The sequence below is a fragment of the Cucurbita moschata genome, unplaced genomic scaffold, assembly GCF_002738365.1.
Source record: "Cucurbita moschata cultivar Rifu unplaced genomic scaffold, Cmos_1.0 Cmo_Scf00031, whole genome shotgun sequence".
In the NCBI taxonomy this organism is placed as follows: Eukaryota; Viridiplantae; Streptophyta; class Magnoliopsida; order Cucurbitales; family Cucurbitaceae; genus Cucurbita; species Cucurbita moschata.
This window is the reverse complement of record NW_019268547.1, coordinates 251,544-267,753: the sequence shown is the minus strand read 5'-3', so window position 1 is coordinate 267,753 and position 16,210 is coordinate 251,544. Positions and strand designations below refer to the sequence as shown.

Genomic DNA, 16,210 nt, shown 5'->3' with positions numbered 1-16,210 from the left:
GGTGAAGCACTCCCCACAGTGGCCGGAGGGCAAGGGAATGTTTTGTGGAGACCTCAAGTGCTTAGAAGTGAGAAGTGTTGATATAGACAATCCAAAGTTGGAGAAGGACGTTATAATGAAGAGGGTTCATCGTTGTAAAATGGGCGAGAATGTACAAACAATGGCTAACCCACTCATAACCTTCCAGCACGCATGTGGTTTGGATACGCAAGATATGGTGGCTTTTGAAGGACTGAAGAAAGTTGGGCCGAGTAGTGAACGAAAATAGGGAATGAAGGACTGAAGAAAGTTGGGCCAAGTAGTGAACGAAAATAGGGAATGAATCTTGTCGGCTGTTGACAACTCTAATAAGAACACTTGAGTAGCTATCGAAACTAATTCACAAAATCGCAAGGAAAATGGGCTATCGGCATAACTAATATTACCTATGCAAAGGTAATTGAACTCTTACAATCCCAAGAGGAACCATCCAATTGATCCTCATAAATACAGCCAAGTTTTCAATAGAACAGAGTCTCTTATCTATCATGTGGTATTGGGTTTCTACTAACTCACAAATGCAGGTATCCTAATGCCTGCATTTCCTCTTAGTGAGCTTTGGAATTCTGAACTCATACCAATATCGTCATAAGGGCTCAAGAGAACAATTTCTAGACTGACTCCCAACAATATATAGTTGACCAAAGATTAAGTTTCTCGAAGACAAGCAAAGCAAGTTAAGATCAACTTGATATTTCAGCAAAATCAAAGACGGATAAATCACTCGAAATGCATATTGTTGAAGAAATCAATGAGTTAATGCTTTCACATTGCCATGATTAAAACAGGAAAATTAGTTGAGGATTATTGGGATTGGGAGTGTCCCACATTAGTTAATTTAGTGGAAGATCATGAGTTTTATAAGTGAGGAATGGGGAAGCCCAAAGCAAAGCCATGAGAGCTTATGCTCAGAGTGGACAATATCATATCATTGTGGAGAGTCATGATTCCTAACATGGTATCAAAGCCATGCCCTAAACCTAACCATGCCAATAGAATCCTCAAATATCGAACAAAGAAAGGCGAGCCTCGAAGGTGTAGTCCAAAGTGACTAAAGTGTCGAACAAATGGTGTACTTTGTTCGAGGGCTCCAGAGAAAGGAGTCGAGCCTCAATTAAGGGGAGGCTATTCGAGAGCTCCATAAGCCTCAGGGGAGGCTTATAGTGTGCTTTGTTCGAGGGGAGGATTGTTGAGGATTATTGAGATTGGGAGTGTACCACACAGGTTAATTTAGTGGAAGATCATGGGTGGGGAGGATTGTTGAGGATTATTGGGATTGGGAGTGTCCCACGTTGGTTAATTTAGTGGAAGATCATGGGTTTATAAGTGAAAAGAGAATACTATCTCCATTGGTATGAAGCCTGTTGGGGAAGTCCAAAGCAAAACCATGAGAGCTTATGCTCAAAGTGAACAATATCATACCATGGTGGAGAGTCGTGATTCCTAACATAAATAGCATATCAAATCACTCAATTAAAACAGTTAAGCTGGAAAACAAGTTCTCGATTAAAGACAACTAAATGTATCGATCATAAAAAAAAATTCAAAGCGGTTACGCAATCAAAACTAGAATAACATAAAGCAATCTAAGCAGTAACCAAAACCATAGGTCGGAAAACATCCCTCAGATAACGGCCACTACTTCGATCTCTGCCTCATCTTTCGGCGCTTCCTCTTCAACCTCCTCATTCTCTTCTTCTTCCACTGCCAGAAAGCGAAAGATGAAAACGTCAGAGCCGATAAAGCAAAGCGAAAATGATGTTCAGGCTGACAACAAGTAGAATCTATTGATGAAACTTGACATCAATTACCTTAGCTCTCATGGCGACGCCGCGAAAAAGGTTGAGTGCTCCCTGTCAAATGCTCGTCCCCAAGCAGACGAACGGCGGAAGGAGACAGTAGAATCAAGAAGCTGTGCGTGAGATGATGCAGTATTTATAGGCAAACCCTAGATCTAATTGGGCCGAAAATAGCAAACAGATTGTAGAATCCGGCCCATTAAGGGTCGGATTGAATCCCCATGGTCTACTCCACCATACAATAAATTAGAATCCCAAGGCCCATTTCATGAAATAATGTGAACTCGATGAAACTTGATTCTTTTTTACGGTAGAAGTTTATCTCAGGGTAATCATCTTCTTTAACGTTCATATTACATGATTGAAACGTTTTGGTTCATATTACATGATTAAAACGTTTTGGTTCATATCACGAAAGAGTGCAAAACGATATTGACAGATATGCAACAACGTCAATTGATGAGTAGAAAGCGACACAACAACGCCAACTTGATGAGCAGAAGCTCGAGGACATGAAAGCGAAGAATCATCTTTTTCAACCATTGGATCGTTTCATTCCTAAAATAGTTCTCAAGAAAGACATATTTAAGGATATATGAGAACAAGAGTGACTGTGAATGACTATTTAGCTCGTCTACTTACAATTAAGAACAAGATGAAGGCTAACGATGAAAACAAAAGTGATATCGAAGTAGTGGAAAAGATATTGCGTTCTATGGCTCAAGACACTAGTAGTCGTTTATCAGTGCATGAACAAAGGATGACTGACACAAAAGAGGAATATGGTTTGAAAGCGACTTATGGAGAAACATCTAATTGAGGACGAGATCATGTCAGCTATAGAGGATGGGATCGAGGACGATGAAGGACAATTTTGACAAATCTATTGTTGAGTGCTCCAATTGTCGTAAACTATGACACTTCGAGTGGTAATGTCATAGCAAGAAAAGCAACCGTACAAAGATTTCTAAAGAAATGTTGCTTATGGCTCAGGTCGGACAACTTCATGAGAAAGGTTTAGTTGTGCTTATCTAGCATAACAGCTACAACATAAATAATATCACGTAAATGGGACCATAGAACAAGTGTTATTCATGCATCAATTAATTTCGTCCAACTTAGCCAGTAAGTTCTTCAACAGTAAGCTCACTTACCGTTTTCAACTCTACTTGATGCTCCTAAGTTCATTATAGCTAACCGTTCTTAGGTTTAGCTCAACCATAATTTAGGTTCTCCTATGATATTCCTTTCACTTAGAAAATCGAGCTTAAACAATGTTAAATATTATTGATTATTCTAGATAGTAACGACATTGACATTTTTTTTATCTTAATTACATAAAAAAACGATTACGAGACAATTCAAAATGGTTAAATCAAGTCAACTGAAGTCATACTGACTCAAAGAAGTCAAACAATTTTGACTCGTAGAGGTTAACCAGTTGAAATATGTTCAAATTGGTTACTTCATAATAGTTCTGGATGATTTGAGTCGGTTTGAGACTATTTTCCCGGTTATTGTTCGATAGCTACCGATTAACGTTGAAAAAAAAAAGGCACATCTATGCATTTAGAGTCAAGCTCAATGATTCAAAACACACCGCTACAATAACTAGTTACCAAAAAAAAGGTTGAATCACATGGTACCCATGACCGGAAACAACCAAAATTTAGAACCCAAATCCAAATTCAAGGTGAATTTAACAATAAAAAAAGGTTGAGACCCACCGCCGCCGCCGCCACCGGCCACCGGGTTGCCGTCGCCTTCACGAGTCCTCCATTTGAGCCAGTTTTGTTTATGGAGTTCGAGGAGAGAGATGGATGAGTAGAACACGCAATGGTAGAAAAATTAGTGTCTATAATGTCAATTATTCATCTAATAATGTTAAAATATTGACTCTATTCATAAATGTAATTAATGCCTCCACATTATTAAATTACACGCCCTTCAATGTAAATAAATGAAATGTAACTCTACAATAATACTGCTGGGGTCGAGATTTTGGCAGAATATAATCTTGTCTTTTGCTCAATTTAGCTAACGGGAGAAATCTCTTTTCATTCTCTCCCTTGTTCCCGGTTTAAACGGGAAATGGAGCAGGGAGTAGGGAAGAAAACAAAGATTCTCCATTCAGTTTAGGACAGTACCCACCAGATTAAACAGATATCTCTCCTTTTTAGATACAAAATTAAAATAATGGAATTTCCTATTAGAAATGTCCATCTTACCACTGGAGACCCGCCATAATAAGGAGGGCATTCCTGTTTAAACGGAGAATAGGGAGGGAAGAACATTTTTTTCCCGTTAGATAAATAGGATCGGGGACGGGATTATATTCTCCGCCTCCACCCAATTCTTTGCCTTGTCTCGCTTAATATATATGGGTATACTAAAAAAATAAATGAGTTAATTTTGATACTTTAATTGTAATATTTAAACTAAAAAGACTACGTTGTAATATTAAAATTTAAATTTTTAATCAACGAGCTCGAGTTAAATAGAGAAAATGGAGTATATTTTAATATATAAAATAAAAATAATAATAATAATTATGAAATTGAGGGCATTCAAGTAAATGTTACGTTACCCGCGATTTAATCCGAAAAACGGAGACCCCGTCTGGGTTCACGGAGAAAAGATTCGTTGCCATAAATAACTAACACTCTCACTCTTCTTCTTCTTCTTCTTCTACTACTTCCTTCCGCCGGGAACGGCACCCACCGCTTCTCTGCAACTTTCTCTACCTTTTCCGGCCACCTACAATGGCGTTCAATTCCACTTCGCTGATCGGTTTCGCTCAGAGCATATTCTCCTACAACAGCAACATCATGCTCGCCGCTCTCATTTCTCTTCTCCTCGTCGTCCTCTTCGTCCTTCTCCTCCACGCCTACGCCAATTGCTTCTTCCCTCAGCCTCGCCACCGCCGGACTTCTGTCACTGTCTCCTACGTCCTCGGTCCGCCTCGCCTCTCGCGTTTTGATTCGGTTCCATTCGATTCAGGCGCCGCTCCGTCGAAAGGCCTCGATCCGTCTGTAATCTCTGCGATTCCTCTGTTCGTTTACGAATCCGAGGAGAAGAAGTGCGCGGCGGTGATGGAGTGCGTGATTTGCCTCAGTGAATTTGAGGAACGAGAGCTTGGACGAAGATTGCCGAAATGTAGCCATGGATTTCACCTTGAGTGTATCGATATGTGGCTGAATTCTCACGCGAGTTGTCCTGTTTGTAGAGCGCCGGTGCTTGGCGACGCCGCGGATTGTTCCGATGCGGTAGAATCCGGCCGGTTGAGTGGCGAGAGGGAAATCGGAGGAGAGATTGTAACGGAGGAGCGGCGCAATTGTGAGATTCAGAGAAACGAGGGGCAAAACGGTCAGTTTCATTCTTCTTCTTCTTCTTCTTCTTCTTCTTCTTCTTCTTCTTCTTCTTCTTCTTCGTCTTCTTTATCTTCGTCGAGTTCTTCGACTGATCAGCCATTGATGTCGCTTGGAGCGTCTTTGAAACGAATGTTGAGCAGAAACAGATCGGACGGGAGGATTTTCCCCTCCTCCGATGGCGACGAATTGGATGTTTGAATAATGGAAGCATTGGATCCGCCATGTGTACAGAATTTTGATCCACTTTTTGATATACAATTTCATTAAATTAAACTTCCTCTGCTTCCTTAGTATTAGTAATTCCACTGTTCTCTCTTCAAATCATAATTTTAAATTTTTTTTTTGTTAGTTATCTTATTGTAGGAAAGTATAACAGAACCTTTTAAGTCTTCATAAAAAAAAAAAGGATGAATTCAGAAGTAGTTCTATAGTTTTCAACTTTTCAGATGTAATAAATTGTATCTTCAAATCTTTATTCAAGTTAATTTTGAATATAATCTTAATAACAATTAAAAAATCAAATATATTTAAAATGGCCTTAAATGAATAATCAAGGTGAATTGAAAGTAAGGTAAAATGGTTTGAAATTCTTGACCAGCATGATCATGATGTTTTCCCTCACTTTTCTTGAGCCTCTTGTCAACTAACCAATTATGATATCATCTCTCACTTAATTGGTTGAAGCTCTTATCAATCGATTATGCTCGAACTTAAACTATTGTTGACTTATTATAATTATTTTGGTAGTATAGTCTTTGCTACGAATTTCCACTTATTTGTCAGAGTTAACAGTCTCTTTCCTCAGTTTTCAAATTTGTTTTTCTCGTTTTCGAAAGAATTAGATCAATTATCATCATAAACTACTGTTGACTCAATATAATTATTTTGGTAGTATAATCTCTGCTACGAATTTCTACTTATTTATCAGTGTTTACAGTCTCCTTCCTCAATTTTAAATCTGTGTTCCCTGTTTTCGAGCTAATTAAATCAATTATCATTATAAATCACTGATGACTTAATGCAATCATTTTGGTAGTATAGTCTCGCTACACATTTCTACTTTTCTGTCAGAGAATTCACAGTCCCCTTCTCCGATTTTAAATCCATTTCCTCCGTTGTCTACAAGTTAGATCAATTATCATTATTTGTTTGGTTTGAAAAAGTTTGACTTCAACTCATATTTGGGGACAAATCGCTAGTAAAGTCAAACAAATGGTATGTTGTTAATACATAACAAAATTTTGGAATGTGAGGAGAGAGAAAATGTACTAAAAATAATAAATTAAAACAAAAGTTGCATGTTTTGTGGTCAATGTTTCCAGCGTGTCGTGTTTAGGGCATGGTCAAACTGACTTAGTGGAGGGTAGTAGTGGGACCCACATGTGCTTTTTTGACTTTACAGAGAAAGGCCCATAAGGCCCATAAGATCCATGACCAAAGTCGTAATTTCACACTCCCCGTGCCCCTAAGTTTCGGAAATTCCCAGTTTTATATTACCTTTTAATCTCTCATCTCTCCACTTTTTTTTCTTTAAATACATAAATAAATATAACTATTTTGATTCCCTTCTTATTTTTAGTTATTTTTTTTAAACAACCATTTATTCTAATTAAATAATTAATATATAAATTCTATTACTTTCATTGTCAGTGGAAATTAATATGATAAATATTGGATGGAGCAGTTAATTTATCGCAAAATAATGATAGTGACCAAATTTGTTTTTCCCCCCAAATTAATCAGATAATAATTAAATAAAATATTAAATAATCGTACAAGTATTTAGAATGAATCTTATTAGAGTTTTTTTTTTTTCAATAAACAAATATTTTTTTACTACATAACCATATAAATAATATAAGCTAGAATTCAATGCCAATATTATTGGAGTTATTATTCTACTGGGCCTGAGCCCAAATGAACAATTTATGTCGTCCTAGTCAATTGTTACGAGGGTCGTGTCTTTGACTTAGTCGTGTGGGTAGAATATTTCAGACTCGAATAAAGAAATTAGTGAGCCTAAAAAGGAAAGGTTCCGTGGTACTTTGTTTGGGGGACAATTGTTTGAAGTACAATAAAAATCCCATATTAATTTAGAAAAATGAAGATTATGAGTATATAAGTGAAGAATAATATTCTTCCCGCCTTTTAGGTAAAACAAAACTACTTAAATTTATACTCAAAGTCACAATATCAATCTAGTATAAAAATTGGTTGTCTCTATCAAATTTATTATAATATAAAGTTTAATAAATATTAATTACAGACTTATCTTTATATTAAGAGTTGATTAGAATAGAGAAATCTTTTGAACCAATCCAAAATTTTGAGTTTGTTAGATTAGTGACTTGAGGAACTCAAATAGAGTTCACAATACAATTCAACTTTTGTGTTTGAGTCAATTTTTTTTATTATTTAAAAAAAATCATATTGATCCACTATACATGTTACATTAATAACTAACATCTCATAAAATTCAAATATCAAATATACACAAGTCACAACGCATCATTAACATCGATTACAAACATCAAATATCAAAATTTCGTAATGATTTTAAATGTAGGGTAGGATAGAGTTGGATTGTAACCTTATTTTCAAATCCCGAAAAAAAAAAAAAAAACACCTTTTGTTGTCGAGACTTGAAATATATATATACAGTGTTATAAAATAGTTGAAGATGACGGTTTTGTCTTGTTTGATCAAAAGTTTAAGATTGCCAAAAGGAAGATCTTCTTATGTGGAAATGATTCTACCAAAGAGGTGGGCGGCCAATTGGTTTTGATACACTACAACTCATTAGTTGACCTTTAGATAAGATGGGTAAAGGCAACCAGGTAAGGTGGGTTCATAGTACAACAATTAGACACTTCAATACATCTTTTTGCTACAATAAAGTTTTAGCATCACGCGACAAATTAAAAAGAGATTTTTATATTACCTTAATTATTGTTAATGAGTTATGTTTATATTAAAAATGTTAACGGAACAGAATAGGGTACAGACAGAGAAGACTTCTTGTTCCTGTTCCCACAAAATTCTAGAAACTCGTATGAACGAGACTCCCCACAAATTTTTTTCTAAAAATATTCCTAACCATAGTATTCATTTTTTTTAAAAAAACTTATATTAATAAAAACATTCCATATACAAAAAGTATAATTGCTAAAAATTCAAATTTCAATATTGCAATATAATCTCCGAACATTTTATTACAATAATAAAAAAAATAATCGAGACAAAAATTACTATTAATAATACTAAAGCAATAGATCGATTTAATAAATTCAAGAATTACCCGTATAGTGTTATATTTTTGTGGGTATATAATTTGAAATCTTATAATATAAAGCATAATGGAGCCTATGATAGTAACTTATTTGTCGCATTTGGTTAAATGGAAAGAAATGCGCACGCTTTAAAAGCCATACAAAGAGTATATATATTGTATCAATATGCATATTCCCATTCATTCATATTATATATAACAAAGAATTCGAGAAAGAAAGATGTATAGACATGGCTTTTTAGTGGGGGCTTCACTTTCATTTTCGAACCCATTCTAGAGAAAGTGATCAAAGAGGACCACCTCGATTATAAATAGCTTAAATTCTATCTCGACTTTCTTCGAATGTAAGGACGATATTCTCAACTTTGTCCTATACCCGACCGTAGGTTTCTTTTGTTAATATCATACTCAGCAAACGTAGATACAAAAACATAGCTATTAAGATCCGTTTGAGCTGAAGAGACATGACTTGATAGGCAAAAGAGACAAAGTTAGGGAACAAAAACACTAAAAGAATGATATTTACCTAATTAACGAAAAGGGGTTTTCGCTAAACAAATAAATTAAAGTAATCCACAAGCACTTTGCTTTAGGCAAAGCTCAATGCACTAAAATTTAGGCCAAGTTGGGGAGAGATAATATACCTTTTTCTTCCCTTCATCCGCCGGCAAGTGGCGACAAACTAGAGATGGATCCAAAAAACCATAGCTTAAAAGAACCTCTCTCTCTCTCTATATATATAATAGTTTACATTACATCCACACCAGTTAACAGTTAACAGTTAACAGAGGGATTTTAATCAAAATTATCCGACATTAATAATAAAAAAAGAATAACATTGTATGTTAATTAATGAACCAATGAATATGGGACACATAGAATATCAATATTCTTAATGAGCTTGGTCTATGACATGAGACAATCTAATTAAACTACAGAAAAAATGGCAAAACTTCAATAAATCCTTCTCTGTGTGTCCCTCCCCTCCTAAATGGGTGTTAAGGAATCACAGACCTCTACAATGGTACGATATTGTCCATCTTGAGTATAAGCTCTCGTGACTTTACATTTGGTTTTTCCAAAATGTCTCATCTTACTTATAAACTCATAATCATCCTCTTAATTAGTCGAGGTGGGACTCCTCTCCTATCCTCAACCGTCGGGTATAAAATGACAATGATCATACTCAAGATATTTCAAGCCCCTCAAGTTTGTACTAAAGAGAAGGCCGGGAACTTGCAGTATATATATACATTAGTGGCTAGAGAGAGCTAGTTGTGTGTATATATATATATCTGTATCAGTTTTTGTGTCAACGAAGAAGTGGGGAGAGAAAAATGGGATGCGAAGAAGAGATTTTGATAATAAGAAGCTATGATGGACAATATGCAGATAGAGTTAGAGTGGAAGATCTAGAGAGAAGATGTGAGGTAGGCCCATCTGAAAGAGTTTTTCTCTTCACAGACACTATGGGAGACCCCATTTGTAGGATCAGAAACAGTCCCTTGTACAAGATGCTGGTATTTCCTCTCACCACTTCCCTTCCTTCTTGTTTACATATATACATCCTAACTTACAACTTAAGCTTTTGGTTACTTTAGGTGGCCGAAGTTGATAACCAGTTGGTCGGTGTGATTCAAGGCTCGATTAAGGTAGTCACGGTTCATCAAGCACAGAAAGACTGGGCCAAGGTTGGCTATGTTTTAGGTCTTCGAGTTGTACCGTCGTTTCGCCGTAGAGGGATTGGTTGCAGCCTTGTCCTGCGTCTCGAGGAATGGTTCGTGGCCAATGATGTAGACTATACTTATATGGCAACGGAGAAAGACAATGAAGCCTCTGTGAAACTATTCATCTACAAGCTTGGATACACTAACTTTAGAGTTCCGGCCATTTTGGTGAACCCAGTGAAACATTACCGATCATATCACCTCCCTTCCAATATCCAAATCTCTCGTCTTAAAGTCGGGGTTGCCGAGTATCTCTACCGAAAATTCATGGCCTCTACCGAGTTTTTCCCCCACGACATTGATCAAGTTCTCAGACACAAGCTAAGCCTCGGCACATGGGTTGCTTACTATAGAGACGACACCGACGATGCCGAGGACGCCAATTTTGAAACAAGTGGCAGCAAATCAGAAATGACAATACCAAAGAGCTGGGCAATGCTGAGCGTATGGAATAGTGGAGAGGTGAGTGTTAAACTACAACTTAACCAAAGAAGTTTGATTGCTAAGCCAATAAGTTATTTACTCATTTCATTGATTTTCTCGACAAGGTATTCAAGTTGCGGCTTGGGAAGGCACCATTGTCATGCTTGATATACACAGAGAGCTCAAAGGTGATAGACAAGATCTTCCCATGCCTAAAGTTACCATCGATACCAAATTTCTACGAACCATTCGGATTCTACTTTATGTACGGGGTTCACCGAGAGGGGGCAAGGACGGGGAAGCTGGTGAGGACGTTGTGCCATTACGTGCACAACGTGGCGGCCACAACAAGGGACTGTAAAGCAATAGTAACAGAGATTGGAGGAGAAGACTCACTAAGAGAGGAGATTCCACATTGGAAATTGCTATCATGCCCTGAAGATTTATGGTGCATAAAGGCATTGAAGAAAGAAGCAAGAAATAGCCTTCACGAGTTGACAAAAACCCCACCAACTACAAGACCAGCCCTTTTTGTAGACCCAAGAGAAGTATGAAGACCAAAATCATATCAGTATTAATAAATCACAAACTAAACAACCATCCAACATATAAATGATACTCGAATCTTGTACGTACGTACCACCATACTACAATTTTCTAACTCCATGTCGTGTATGACCTGTTTAGAATAACTTTTCAAGTGCTTAAATACACGTTTCCAACACTTAAATGATCCTTTTTTAAGCACTCAAAAAGTTATTTAAACATGTCCTACAGATAGGTCTATATCCAGAAAATCCATGTCCAATTGGAGTGGTGGGAGCTTTTATGATGTAACTTTCACAACAGTGACAAAAAATCTTAAAAGATTTCCCCAATTTGGAGCCACCTTCGCAGTGTCCTTTGAAACTCTAGAATATAATACCAATCTCCTTCTGCGTTTTTGGGAGAACTTAATCATCAGCCTGAAGGTGGTCCGTTCTTTATTATTCCACCTGGCTGTTACCCTCTTTCCTTATTTCCCGCAGTAAAAAAAAAAACATCATACTCAGAATCCTATTCAGACTGGGACCAAGAGGACATTTTGAAGCATAGTTTCATCTTGTTTTTTTGTGCTGCTTCAATTCATATAAACAAAAGTATCTAAAGTCACTACGAAACTAAGTCGTTCAACCCCTTAACCAAAAACTAATCATCTTGAAGTGGCCTTAACTCAAACTGGAAGTACGATGTGTCAAAAAATTTGGATCTTGGTTCAATTCAATGGGAAGTTCATAAATAACATGAAGGAATTCTAAAAGCTAAAAGGAAAATCTTCTATGGATCATATAAATGTCATCCATCTTGTTTGTTTACACATGGAAAGAAAAAAAAAGTCTCTTTATAATGAATTATGACAATATTACAAACAACCTTAGGAAGACATGATATGTTTGTTTCAAAGTCAAGATCCACTGAAAATGATAGAATAATTTGGCTTAAGATAGTTAAAGATGCAAAAAAAATATTAGAAATAACGTTGAAAACTATAAATACTTGAAACAATTACATGTTAACATGAACTTTCAAGCTCCAAGAAAAAATGCTTCTCAATTAATAAATCATGTATATTTGTATGCATACGATCGGCAAAAATACACACAAACCCAACACTCCCAGAAGTATCTTACAAAACAAAGATTAATTTTTCAGAGATCCACTCAAAAAGTGACAGCTAAACATCTTAATGAAACAAAAGCAGAACGAGAAGGAAATCCACCTCTCACTTCTTTATTTGAGCAAATGATAACCTTTTCAAATAAGAGCATGCGTGGCAATAACTATAAGGACTTCATAAAGCTCCTAATCATGATTAGAATGAAGAGAATAATGATACCTTCGGTGTTTGATGATGTGTTCATTCCTGCTAGACAGAGGGAAGGACAGAGAGGTAGAAACTTCTTTTTCCTCCAAATCTTCTCAAGAAACTACTTTATTATAGCTAAGTGGAGCACCTGCACTTCATTAGTGGCTAATTTGTGGTTTATATGAATTAAAGAAATTAATCATTCACAGTTGGATGCATAATCAAAAGTATCTAAAAATTATAAAAGTAATAACCACATTCTACACTAGACAAAAACAAATGGGCAAGGGCAAGAAGCAATTACCAAACGTTTCCTTTGTTATTAGCCTAAGTATTGAAAAGTTTGGCAGTCGAAAATTCAAAGCAATTGTATTGCAGAAATAAGAATTGTTTGTATGAGAGAGACGTATCTGAACACAACTCTTGTTCAATATGCACACAGAAGAAATCAGCCATTCAGGTCTCATAAGCTTCCAGGCACCGCACGATGGTCCCTGCAATCAGACTTGAAATCTTTGAGCAAATGAAAGTGGAACGTGGAGATCACTGATGCATAGAGTGGCAATAATTTGGACCGCCTTCCTGCAATTTGCTTCCATAAAATTGTTAAAAGAATTTCTAGCAAAAGAGCTATATCTTGGGAACTGTCAGGAAATGAACACGGCAAGAATTTAACGGTCTTCATAATCTTTGTAACCCCTTTCGGAGGATCTAGTATGATAAGGACGGGAGTTTTATGAAGCGAATTGAAATATTTGAAACATTTGGAGCTAGCAACTACTTTTAAATGATCCTTAACTACTACTCCATCTTAGAAATATTTGAAACATTGAAAACATTATGTATGTTCTAAGTGGGTAGCCACCAAAGATTGAATCCCAAATCGACAAAATATCCAGATTGATCGTCGAAGATATGAAATTGGACTTGCATTTAACTTCATTTTTTCGAACTTCTGTCCAAAATCTTCAACATCAAAATTTGGAACAGTTGAAAGCAATGAGATCATAATACATCCAGATTCCAGACATGACATTTTCTTTCCTATGTAATGATAACCCATACAAAGAAGTCATGTATGATAAAACTGAACATGACAGGAGATATCATTAAATTCTTGCGAGCACATTTTAGATTACAATATGTTTTCCTAAATTGGAACAATTAGAACATTACTTTCTTGTTCATGGGTCTTCGGATGTACCATTTGAGTACTCCTCCCCTGCAAGACTAGACGTTCCATTAGGTAAGCGATTCGTGCTGGTGGAATTAGGGTAAGGGGAATATGAAACAGGATTGCCTCGTGAATACCGGCTCTGTGCAGCTGTACTACTTCTTGTTACTTTGGGACGAGCCTTTCGACCCTATAGTAGAATACACAATTGATGAGACAAAGTGAAAATAGATTTAACAAAAAATAGAAGCAGAATGTGTCTGAAAAACATATATTAAGGAGCAGAGAGTTACCCTTCCCATGCACTTCTCTAAGTGAGGGGCAAATCTCCCAGCCATGATTGATCGACCACAATTCATGCAATCAAATATTTCGTTCGCGACAGAAGGATGAGTTTGTCCAAAAATATCAACTACATATTTCCCATTTGCCTCACTGCTATTGCAAGAATCAGCTACTCTTTCACGTGCCTGTGATGAAAGTCTTAGTTCTTCTTCTTCCTCTTCTAAGTTACGATCAAGACCTAACCTTGCTATTCGATGACATTCCGATGCAACATCGGCAATCACGGAATCCAGGAGATCACCAAACAAATTAAATGAAAGCTGCAAATATAAGCACAAAGGAACAGAAGTACAAGTTCCATTAGTTCTGCGTCCTCTACCATACTTCTTGAATCTTCATAGCATGTTTGACACATCACCCATACTTAGACTAAGCCTTTTCTCACACATATGAAAGTTAGACGGAGCTTTGAAGTAATTCATTGGGATAGACATGTTGGTTTAGGTGCTAACCATTGTTACAAAAGCTCATCTTGAGACAAGGCTCTCACTTTTAGCCTCAAAACTTACATCTTCCTTGAACCATCAAGAGACTTGTGTCTCCATGTACATCTAAGGTTTAATGTCCTTTATGCCTCGTCTACTGAACTGATTAGAAGAATAATCTTAATTTGTCACATTCTTAAAATAAATAAAGGTTTTCCGTGTAAGAATGCTAATACATGAGTTGTGGCAGTTTAACCTATTGCTATCTTTGGGCTGTGTGGTGCAATACATGGTCATATAAATTTAGGATTTGTGTAAGTTTTTATTAAAATTGAAGCTAATGTCTCATGTCATGTCGAGGGCTACCCCTCAGCTCTTTAAGAGGAAAAGCTAGTGACCACCTTTAGACTCCTGAGACACTATGTTGACAGACCATTGTAATAATTTAACAGCTCAAGCCCACTGTTAGCAGATATTGTCCGCTTTGGCCTATTACGTATCGCCATCAATCTCACTGTAACAGCCCAAGCCCATCCCTAGCAAATATTGTCCTCTTTGGACTTTCCCTTTCGAGTTTCCTCTCAAGGTTTTTAAACACGTCTACTAGGGAGAGGTTTCCACACCCTTATAAGTAATGCTTTGTTCCCCTCTCCAACCAATGTGGGATCTCACAATCCACCTCCCTTGGCGGCCCAGCGTCCTCGTTGGCACATCGCCTGGTAACAGTCCAAGCCCACCGCTAACCTTGAGGGGAAGCCCCAAAGAGAACAATAACTGCTAGCGGTGGGCTAGGGATACCACAAATAAAATCTTTCAAAAGAACCAGCTAGATGCACCTCAATCTTCCCAGCAATCCAGGGAGAAATATCATATATACACACTACATATTTTTTACAATTCTATTTCTGGAACATACCAATGACAATAAAGAAAATTTACTACAAACAGTAACATATTAGAAATCCCAATCTTTTTATTTGAAAAAGAAAAACTAACCCACCAAACTAAACCGTGGCATTTATCTAGAGACACTCTGGTGGAGATATAATCTCAAAGACAATGAAAATGCAGTTTCGTGGTGAACAACCGGTTAGAAATTCCAATTTTGTTGAGTCTTATTAAACTGAAGTGGGGCAAATCTGTGAAAGAAAGCTTACTGGTTGGGTAGGTTCTTCATGGTTAATAACCGGTTGGCTTGATTATGTTAGGATTATTCAATAGCTCGAAAGTTTAGCAAGTTAGACTGTTATTTTTCTCATGAGGAAACGATTCAAGGACCAACGGATTGCAGCCGTTCAAAATACTTCGGGGTACATCAATGGTGTTATGCTATTGTTCTCTCATATCACGCCTATTTCATATCAATAATTAATTTAAAATTTTGTTCTACGTAAGCCATTACAGCTGTTACTTCATTTCTCATTAAGAAAACAAGAAGAAATATACAGGGAAAAGTTACCTGAGTATGTGAAGATGCACTGTCCTCGTGAGGCATTGACATGGATCTAGAAGCAGGACGAGTTTCAATATAGGCCTAGAAATATAATAACCAGGACAAATGTCATTAAACACAATGACTTGCCCAATTTCAAGCAACTTAGAGTTTTTCGGAAGAAAATACAGAAAATAAATGCAATTTCAAAGATCATCATTCGATTCATAGCCGAAATTGAATCAAAGACTAAAGCGAAGATTTACAAAATTCTGAAATTAACAAATTTGTTCAGCTAACGATCAAACAAAATAACAAAAAAAAAAAAAAAAAAAAAAAA

The 16,210-nt window shown here is 36.6% G+C and overlaps 3 protein-coding genes and 1 long non-coding RNA gene across 4 annotated transcripts in view; 2 read left to right on the top strand and 2 right to left on the bottom strand.

Moving 5' to 3' along the window:
* Window positions 1-1,492: 1,492 nt before the first annotated feature.
* On the bottom strand, window positions 1,493-2,054 carry LOC111464837. The gene is made up of 2 exons (XR_002714103.1): window positions 1,851-2,054; window positions 1,493-1,743 (listed from the first exon to the last, which is right to left on the bottom strand). It is a non-coding gene; the product is annotated as an uncharacterized LOC111464837 (long non-coding RNA).
* Window positions 2,055-4,405: 2,351 nt separating this feature from the next.
* LOC111464835 (RING-H2 finger protein ATL63-like) lies at window positions 4,406-5,503 on the top strand. The gene has a single exon (XM_023109086.1). It carries the CDS (start codon window positions 4,601-4,603, stop codon window positions 5,405-5,407), a length of 807 nt encoding a protein of 268 aa, XP_022964854.1. The 5' UTR covers window positions 4,406-4,600; the 3' UTR covers window positions 5,408-5,503.
* Window positions 5,504-9,595: 4,092 nt separating this feature from the next.
* On the top strand, window positions 9,596-12,020 carry LOC111464938 (probable N-acetyltransferase HLS1). The gene is made up of 3 exons (XM_023109226.1): window positions 9,596-10,018; window positions 10,100-10,687; window positions 10,774-12,020. Exons 1-3 carry the CDS (start codon window positions 9,836-9,838, stop codon window positions 11,200-11,202), a joined length of 1,200 nt encoding a protein of 399 aa, XP_022964994.1. The 5' UTR covers window positions 9,596-9,835; the 3' UTR covers window positions 11,203-12,020.
* Window positions 12,021-12,794: 774 nt separating this feature from the next.
* Window positions 12,795-16,210, bottom strand: part of LOC111464939 (ataxin-7-like protein 3) — a 4,488-nt gene continuing 1,072 nt past the window's right edge. Inside the window, exons 2-6 of the mRNA XM_023109227.1 lie at window positions 15,898-15,972; window positions 13,962-14,273; window positions 13,806-13,858; window positions 13,671-13,716; window positions 12,795-13,076 (exon numbers count right to left, since the gene is read on the bottom strand). Of these exons, the coding sequence (XP_022964995.1) occupies window positions 13,038-13,076; window positions 13,671-13,716; window positions 13,806-13,858; window positions 13,962-14,273; window positions 15,898-15,939 (492 nt within the window). The 5' untranslated portion in view covers window positions 15,940-15,972 and the 3' untranslated portion in view covers window positions 12,795-13,037. The remainder of the gene's footprint in view (window positions 13,077-13,670; window positions 13,717-13,805; window positions 13,859-13,961; window positions 14,274-15,897; window positions 15,973-16,210) is intronic.

Coding starts and splice junctions, on each gene's coding strand:
- LOC111464835 (XM_023109086.1), top strand. CDS start 4,601: ATGGCGTTCAATTCCACTTCGCTGATCGGTTTCGCTCAGAGCATATTC.
- LOC111464938 (XM_023109226.1), top strand. CDS start 9,836: ATGGGATGCGAAGAAGAGATTTTGATAATAAGAAGCTATGATGGACAA. Junction 10,019..10,099: donor GTCCCTTGTACAAGATGCTG/GTATTTCCTCTC, acceptor TGGTTACTTTAG/GTGGCCGAAGTTGATAACCA. Junction 10,688..10,773: donor GCGTATGGAATAGTGGAGAG/GTGAGTGTTAAA, acceptor TTTCTCGACAAG/GTATTCAAGTTGCGGCTTGG.